Source organism: Eimeria maxima, genomic scaffold, assembly GCF_000499605.1.
Source record: "Eimeria maxima Weybridge genomic scaffold, Emw_scaff1487, whole genome shotgun sequence".
Classification (NCBI taxonomy): Eukaryota; Apicomplexa; class Conoidasida; order Eucoccidiorida; family Eimeriidae; genus Eimeria; species Eimeria maxima.
This window is the reverse complement of record NW_013564435.1, coordinates 1-8,133: the sequence shown is the minus strand read 5'-3', so window position 1 is coordinate 8,133 and position 8,133 is coordinate 1. Positions and strand designations below refer to the sequence as shown.

The 8,133-nt window shown below is 48.5% G+C and overlaps 2 protein-coding genes across 2 annotated transcripts; both read right to left on the bottom strand.

The window, feature by feature from the left end:
- Positions 1-639: 639 nt before the first annotated feature.
- Positions 640-4,159, bottom strand: EMWEY_00053110 (very long-chain acyl-CoA synthetase, putative; the record flags this gene model as incomplete). The annotated part of the gene is made up of 5 exons (XM_013479941.1): positions 640-826; positions 1,195-1,855; positions 2,235-2,912; positions 3,243-3,397; positions 3,840-4,159. The coding sequence occupies 5 exons, from the start codon at positions 4,157-4,159 to the stop codon at positions 640-642; spliced, it is 2,001 nt and encodes a 666-aa protein (XP_013335395.1).
- A 1,803-nt stretch (positions 4,160-5,962) lies between these two features.
- Positions 5,963-7,492, bottom strand: EMWEY_00053100 (hypothetical protein, conserved; the record flags this gene model as incomplete). The annotated part of the gene is made up of 2 exons (XM_013479940.1): positions 5,963-7,038; positions 7,177-7,492. 2 exons carry the CDS (start codon positions 7,490-7,492, stop codon positions 5,963-5,965), a joined length of 1,392 nt encoding a protein of 463 aa, XP_013335394.1.
- Between the last annotated feature and the right edge of the window lie 641 nt (positions 7,493-8,133).

The following is an 8,133-nucleotide window of genomic DNA, read 5'->3' as shown; positions in this document are numbered from 1 at the left end:
TATATATATATATATATATATATATACAATGTACCAGGATTCTGTATACTACTAAGTTGGGGGGTTTCATACAAGTGTATTGCACTACATGCGCATAAATATGATTACAAAAAGAAGGAAAATGCATAAGTACACTGCATAGAGCAGTAATACAACATAAAAGAGAAGCAACCACGTACAATAATATGGGGCCTTCTTAGGAGACTTTGTCTGCCCCACAGCAGCTGTTTGCTGCTTCACACCTGTAAGCAGCAACATCATAAGTTCTGCTGCTGCTGTCACTGCAGCAACTGTAGCAGACCGAGCTGCTGCGACGATGTACGGCAGTAGCAGCAGGGGCTGCTGCTGCTACTGCCACTGTAGGCAGCAGGCTTTGGAGATTACAGCAAAATGTTCCTAAGGGTACCGTTGAAGCCCTTCTTATAAGTTAGCAACACGGAGAGAAGTCCACAGGGGTCCCATATCCGCAACGGCGGCAGCCGGGTCTGTTGGAAGTTGCTGCTGTTCTGCGGGTAAGCAGAAGGTTGTCTCTGTCATGCAGAAGCTGCAAAAGCAGCATTATCCAGCCCCTTGCTGCTCCACACCAGAGGCATCTACCCAACACAGCATGCTGCTGCAGAAGCAACAGCACTTGTTCTCTTAGAGCTTGGCAGTAGGGTTGTTATTTTGAAGACACGGGGGGTGGGGTTCCTCGTACATTTCCTCAATAAATCTTTCATACTTTGCTGCTACAAACTTCCGCCGCAGCTTTAATGTTGCCGTCAATTCGCCACCAGGCACAGAAAAATCAGTAGGCAATACACGCCAAGCCAGCACACGCTGCGCTCTGCAGTAGGAACAACAGCACACGTAACAGCAATAAGACGATGGGCAGCAGCACCATCAGCAACACCCTATCCAGCACAGCAGCACCAACATACTCATCCATAAAAAAAGCAAAGCAACAATATCACAGTAGCTGAGCAGCAACAGCAGATGCAGAACAAACAGTTGCTGCTGTTGCGGATGCAGCAGCAGCTGTTGCAGAGGTCGCAGTAGGAAGCTGCCCTGGTATTGCAGGACAATCCCCAAGCATCTAAATTAAATGACACTATAGTATAAGGAAAAAGGTGCATATAAATGGAATAAGTGCAAGCATGCACCGCTACAGTGCATAATGAGGAGCAGAAGGGAAAGTTTTTTGTATTTGTATACCTTGAGACCGCCTTTTTGTTGGTCCTTTCGAGCCCTGCAAGGATAAGTTTATTAAGAATGGGGTCTTTTGCTGCATCGGTGGTGGTTTTGCTGCTGCTTCCGTGCTGCTGCAGCATGCGAATGACCTCTGGGTCTAATACTGGTGTTGGTGCATCATTTTTATCTTTTTCTGTTTGAATGCAAATAAGAACAGAGAGGAATTTTTTTCTATCTCCGATAAGCATGCAGTTTGCAACAAAGGGGAGTTCTTGGCGAATGGTGCTTTCTATGGGAACAGGAGCAACATTTTCCCCTCCCGCTGTAATCAGCAACTCTTTAACACGACCCGTAATAAAAATAAAACCCTCATTATCAATTTTGGCTAAGTCTCCAGAATGAAGAAAACCCTCCGCATCTATTGCCTCTTGTGTGGCCTTATCATCCCCTAAATACCCCATAAAAATGTTACGCCCGCGAAAACAAAGTTCTCCCTCCCCTTCACTATTCGGATTCAATATCAGCGTCTCTGTACCGGGAAGCGAATGGCCTATACTGCCAATCTTAAACCTGTGCACAACAGCAGCAGCAGCAGCAGCAATAGATGCAGCAGAAGATAAGACAACTAATGTAGAAGTGATGATCACAATTTCAAAAAGGATACCAAAGATAAATACAACTCCCCCTAAGAATATAACCATGAAGATCGCAAATTAACCATAACGTAAACATATATATGCACCTACATGCACAAAGATATTTTTATATAAAGATAAAAAATTAAAAGGGATAGGAGTGTTGATTTGCATATTGAACGTACCAACCAGGAGAAGGCGCGATGAAGGTCTGCGGTCCTGTACTTTCGCTAAGTCCATAGAGAGAGTTAATTGGCATGCCAAGAGAAAGAAAATATTTTTGTGTTTGTGGATCAATAGGAGCAGCACAACTTCCCCAAGCATTACATTGATCAAAACCTAAGGCTTTGCGTACTTGATGTAAGAGGAGTTTATTAACAGCAGGGAATGCCCAATGGGGTTTCTCCCCTTGTAGTAGAGCAGCAGCACCCTTATAACCAACATCTTTAGCAGCAGAAGCAAGCTTTTTACGTAAGGAACCACTCCTTGCTCCTACTTCCTTTAACCGCTGCTCGATCTTCTCCCATATACGCGGCACACCAAGGAACCATGTAGGCCGCACCTTTAACAACGTCTGCAGCAAAGTTCCTCTTAATGCATCAGGTCTTGCAAAGTAAACAGCAGAGCCCATGATAAGAGGAGCAACAAGATCTACGATCTGTGCTGCTACATGTGATAGAGGCAGCAAGGATACGATCCTATCCCCTTTCTTCAGAGATACAAGTTGTGCCATTAAACCTGCAGTCCATGTTATATTGTCATGAGATAACATTACTCCTTTCGGGAGACCAGTGGTCCCGCTGGTGTATACTATGCAGCAGCAACTCCCCGGCTTCTGATGCTCCATGCATGCAGATAAAGAACTATCGGCATGCATGCGACCAAGAGATACAAACTCATCAAACCCTATAACAACACCACCACCCCCTCCTGGTCCTTCCTCTCCAAACCCTGCAGGTACGCGATCCCTATACACCACAATCTGCTGCAGCACGGGGCTCCCACCTGGCAGCATGCGTTTCTTCTGCTGCTGCTGCTCTTGCTGCTGCTGCTGCTGCAGTTGATGTTCTCGAACTGCCAACATTTTCTTTGCATTTTCAAGTGTATCTACAACAGCAATAAAACACTGCGAGTGTTCAACAACATATTTGCATGCGTTTACATTATTTGTGGTGTATATACCCACAGATATACCCCCACTAAATATAGTACCATAGAAAGATATTGCCCATGCAGGAGCATTACACCCCATTATACCTACACGACAACGAGGAGGGGCCCCTATATGCAGCAGCGCCTTAGCAAAGAAGCAGCAATCCGACCAGTAGCCTAACCAGGTATATCCGCACCATCCAGGCAGCAGGTTAGGTACGTAAGAAGGAGGTGCAGCAGATAAAGGAGATGTGCTGCCCTTCGCAAAACATACACATTGAGTACCACCATCGTCCTCCTCCTCAATACCCCTGCCGCTGCTGCTGCTGCTGCTGGGAGGGAAGTGCGGCTCAAACAGCAGCGCTGGGTCAGAGCCAAAACGGCGCACGCAATCGGCAAAGAACTCAACGGTCGTCTGCGGAGGTATTGCTGCAGGACCGCTGCAGCATAACAACAAACAGCAGCAGCAGTAGCAGCAGCAGAAGTGGGAGTAGGAGCAGCAGCAGTTAATAGATATACTATTATTGCTATTGGGAGTGGTTTGACGTTTTAAATAAAAGGGAGGAAAATAAAAGAATAAAACAAACAAGAGGAAGGTACAAGCAGGTGTACAGACACCAGGCGACAGTTGGGCACAGGGAGACCCATCCCAAGTGATACAGCAGGGCTGCTGCAGCTGCTGCAGCAGCTGCCGCCGCTGCTACTTATATGCCGGTACTGAAACTGCTGCTTCTGCAGCTACAGGCTACTGTGCAAGGGCAGCAACTGTTTCTCAGCCAGTGAAGGGGTTTGCAGTCCCAATAGCAGCCACCCGCAGTAGCAGCAAACAACAGCAGCAACAAACAGCAGCAGCAGCACAGCACCAGGATGAATGTGTATTACCTTTCTGCTAGTTTAACAGGGAGTTCTACATCGAGATCAGTTGTCCAGAGGATATCTTTTCCTGCTTTTATCCTTGATTTTAGATCATCAGATAGATTCTCTAGCTGCAGCACGCGACCTACACCTAACTGCTGCTGTTGCTGCTGCTGCTGTTGCTGCTGCTGTTCCTGAGGGGGGTTAAGGCCTGCGTCTCTGTTGCGAAGGACCTGGTGCAGTGATACCTGGATGTTAGTAGAAGGGGAGAAGGCAGAAGACTCATGAGGTTGGATATACCTGCCGGGTTCAGGTAAAGAAAGACATTCAACAACAACCCCACTCATCTTGTAACACAATAAACACCCTCCTGCTGCTGCTTGCTGCTACTCTTTTTTTATCTCCGCGGACGGTCAAGATAATTCTGCAGCAGCAGCAGAAGCTGCAGTGACAACGGGAACAGAACCCTGGGGGGGGAGTCCGAGGGGGAGACAGGCTGCCGGTCGTGTGGGAGAAGACAGACAGACATAAGACGCATGCAACGAATCACCTGCTTCTGCTGTTTCCCTTGCGGCTGCAATTGCTGATGCTGCTGATGCTGCCGCTGCTGCTGCTGCTGCAGGTGCGACCTTCTGACGAAGTTGCCGATCTGTTAGAGAGCAGAAACGCCTCTATAGACTGGAGAGGGGATAGGAGAGGAGGCAGAGTTCAGGTGTATGCTAAGATGCAGCAAGAAGAAAAGGGCAGCAGCAGGCTGCCTGAGGGCCTCCTTTTGCTGAGCGGTCCGTACACCTCAGAGATCAAGAACTAAGCATTAAGAGGTGGAGATTACTTCCTGCTTGTTGCTGCTGCAGCGTGTGTCTGCTCTGGAAACAGCAGAGGGAAACGGAAGCAGCGAAGAAGAGGAAATAATGAGGAGGCACAGATCATCGCTGCAGCAACCTGCAGCCTGAGTTTCCTTGTTTTATTTGCCTTTTTCGGTTTAATTTACTGAAAATGTTCAACTATTGCATTTAAATCAAAGGATCATTGACGTAGACAGACAACTGCACAGCACAGCAGACTGCCGCCGACCTATCGGCCGGACCTGCATGGCAGCCAGTCGCTACTGCTCCAGCAGCCAAATATTGCAAAAGTAGAAAAAAATAAGTAAAAATAAATAAGCATTGTCTTATTATTCAAAACAAACAATTAAAGGACTATTCTATTATTATTTACTCTATCAACTCCGTCCTTGCTTGGCAGAAGGCGTGCCTTAGGGAAACACTGCTGCCCATACAACAGGGGAGCCTTCCCTGTGGCGCTGCAGTGGCGTCATTATGTAGGAGGGAAAATTATAAATAGAGAGGAAAGATAAATTGCATAAATATTATTGAATTATATTAATAAAATAATATTAAAACTAATTGAATACTCTTTCATTTAATAACAAATAAGAGGAATGGTCCCAACCGGTCTCGAACCGGCGACCTTTCGGTTATTAGCCGAATGCTCTAACCAACTGAGCTATAGGACCTGACGCGGGTAGGGTTTAGGGTTTAGATATAGGGTTTATTTAGGACTGGACGTCTCTAGGGTTTAGGGTTTCCATTGATTGTTTAATGCACTAGGTAAGCAGAGATTAGTGTTTAGGGCTTTTAGGGAAAAGCCTTAGTGTTTCTGTTTATGACGCCACTAGGGTTTAGGGTTTATATTAAGGGTTTAATAATACTATGCAGCATATTAAGGTTTAGGGGCCCTAAACCCTTGCACCACCAGGTCCTATAGCTCAGTTGGTTAGAGCATTCGGCTAATAACCGAAAGGTCGCCGGTTCGAGACCGGTTGGGACCATTCTTCTTATTTGCATTAAAATGAAGGCTCATGCTGTTGCTGTTGCTGCTGCTGCTGCTGCTGTTGTTGCTGCTATTGCTGCTGCTGCTGCTGCTCAAATGCTGCTAAGGTAGCGACAACATTAGAAAATGAGTCTTATAAACTTGACATTGTTTTCTTTGCATGCATCTAAGAGGGACACTTTGCATTGTTGCATTTGCGGTGTACGTATATCCCACATATGCTGCAGCAACAGCAGCAGATAGCTGCTGTTGCTGCAGCCAAGACACGGCGCAGCAGCCACATCTACTTTTCAAGCTAACAGCAGCAAGCTGCACATCTAAGATGTGAACGGTGCTGCTGCTGCTGTTGTTGTTGTTGCTGCTGCTGGTGCTAATGATGGTGGTTCCGATGGTGCAGTGTCTCCTGCACCAGCTGCATCTGCTGCTGCTGCATTTGCTGCTGCTGCATCTGCTGCTGCTGCATCTTCTACTGCTACAGGCACTGCTGCTGTGTCTCGTGGAAGTGTAGCACCTACAGCATCTGCTGCTGCTGCTACGGAATCTGCTGCCGCTGCGGCAGCTGTTGTGTCTCCTGCAACTGCTGCCGCTGTAGCACCTGCTGCTACAGCAGCTGCAGCAGCTGCAGCAGCTGCTGCAGTAGCTGCTGCTAGCGGCGACTCCACTGGAGGAATTTTTGCTGCAGCAGCGACAGGTGCATTTGCTTCTCTCCTTCGTTCCTCCAAGACATCTTCAAGTTCTTTTGCTGCTGCTGCTGCTAGTGCTGCCGCTGCTGCTGCTACTGTTGCTGCTGCTGCTGCTGCTGCTTCCTCAGGTGCAGCAGAAAAGCTGTGCCTACAAACGCTGCTTGGCTCTTCTTCCCTTGGGCTGCCTTCATCATCGAAGAGAAAACCGCAATCCTTTCCCGTCAAGTTCTGTTGGCTGCTGCTGTTGCTGCTGCCGTTGCTGCTGCTTGCTGCTGCAGCAAGAGCAAGCTGCGTACAAGGGCAGCACCAACTCTCCGATCTTGTTAGTCCCCTTCTTGTCCAAGCAGCAGCAGCACCGCCAATTAGCTGCAGCCGCAGATGCGCTGGGGCATTCCTGCTGCAGCGCAGCAGCCCTAGTTCTGCTTCGCTTGAGAAGCGCCTCCGCTGCTGCTGCTGCTGCTGCTGCTGGTGTTGCTGTTGCTGTTGCTGATGTTGCTGGTGTTGCTGGTTGTGGTGATGGTGCTCATGCAGCTGTTGCAGTTGCTGCTGTTGTTGCTGCTGGTGGTGGTGATGCTGATGCAGCTGCTGCTGCTGCAGCAGCGCCGCCTCAAGCTCATGCCAACCACCTGTAGCCCAAACATGCAAACCGTCGCCCCTCTCTGAGGGCCCCGAGAAGGTCCTGTGGGGCCCCGCGGCTGCTGCTGCTGCTGCTGCAGAGACACAACAAATACAGGAGACACAGGCAGGAAGCAAAGCTTACAAATGGCTGCAGCAGAGACAACTGCAGCGGCAAAGGAGACACAAACGAAGCAAAAAGAAGCAAATGCTGCAGCACAGGTGACGCGCACCAACAAACCAAGAAGACCTCTGCTGCTGCTGCTCTTCCAGCTGCTGCAGCTCTCCGATCAGCTGCAGCTGCCGCTGCTGTTGGATACGGTGTTGCTGCAGCCGCTGCTGATCTTCCTGTTGCTGCTCCTGTTGGTGCTGGTGTTCCTGATTATCTTCATGCTGCTGGTGCTGGTGGTGGTGGTGCTGCTGCTGTTCATGGTGTTGGGGCTGCTGTTCCTGCACCTGCGGCAGCAGCTGCCCCCCTATGCATTCTCTAGGCGGCGAGTCTTCTGCCAATTCATTTAATACGATGACACCCTCAGGAGCAGCAGCCATCAGCAAAGGAGTAACGACAGAACTTAAGGAAAGAAGCAACGAGGATACACAACAACAGCAGCAGCAGCAGCACCAGCAATAGTAACACCAGCAGAAGCAGCAGCGGCAGAAGCACCAGTAGCAGCAGCTGAAGAAGGGGAGGTGCACAGGAAGACACACAAACAGGGGGGGAAGACCATAGAGACAGCACCAGTACCAGCAGCAGCACCAGTACCAGCAGCAGCAGCAGCAGCAAGAGGAGGAGCAGCAACCTACGAAACCCAGTGGAGGCACGCACACAAAGACCTCCACACAGAACCTTATTTAATACAAATAAACGTAAAACACATTCAACTAATTAAGAGGTGCATGCTAGAAGCAGCAGCAGCAGCAGCAGCAGCATTAGCGGCTGCCCTGAGAAACCAATGGTCTGCTGGGAGCGAGTGTAGCTGCAGCAGCAGGCTGCAGCAGATGAAGCAGCAGTCTTCTGCTGCTAAAATGTCTTTTCCTCTATTTATTATATTGTTTATATTATATTAAAACATATTATAATAAGGAAAATAAATTAATTTAATTAATAAATGCTATTTCTTGTGTATAAACAATGCATCGCTCCTTGCATGCACAAAAGGCGGGGGGGTGTTCATAACGGGGGAGGCCCC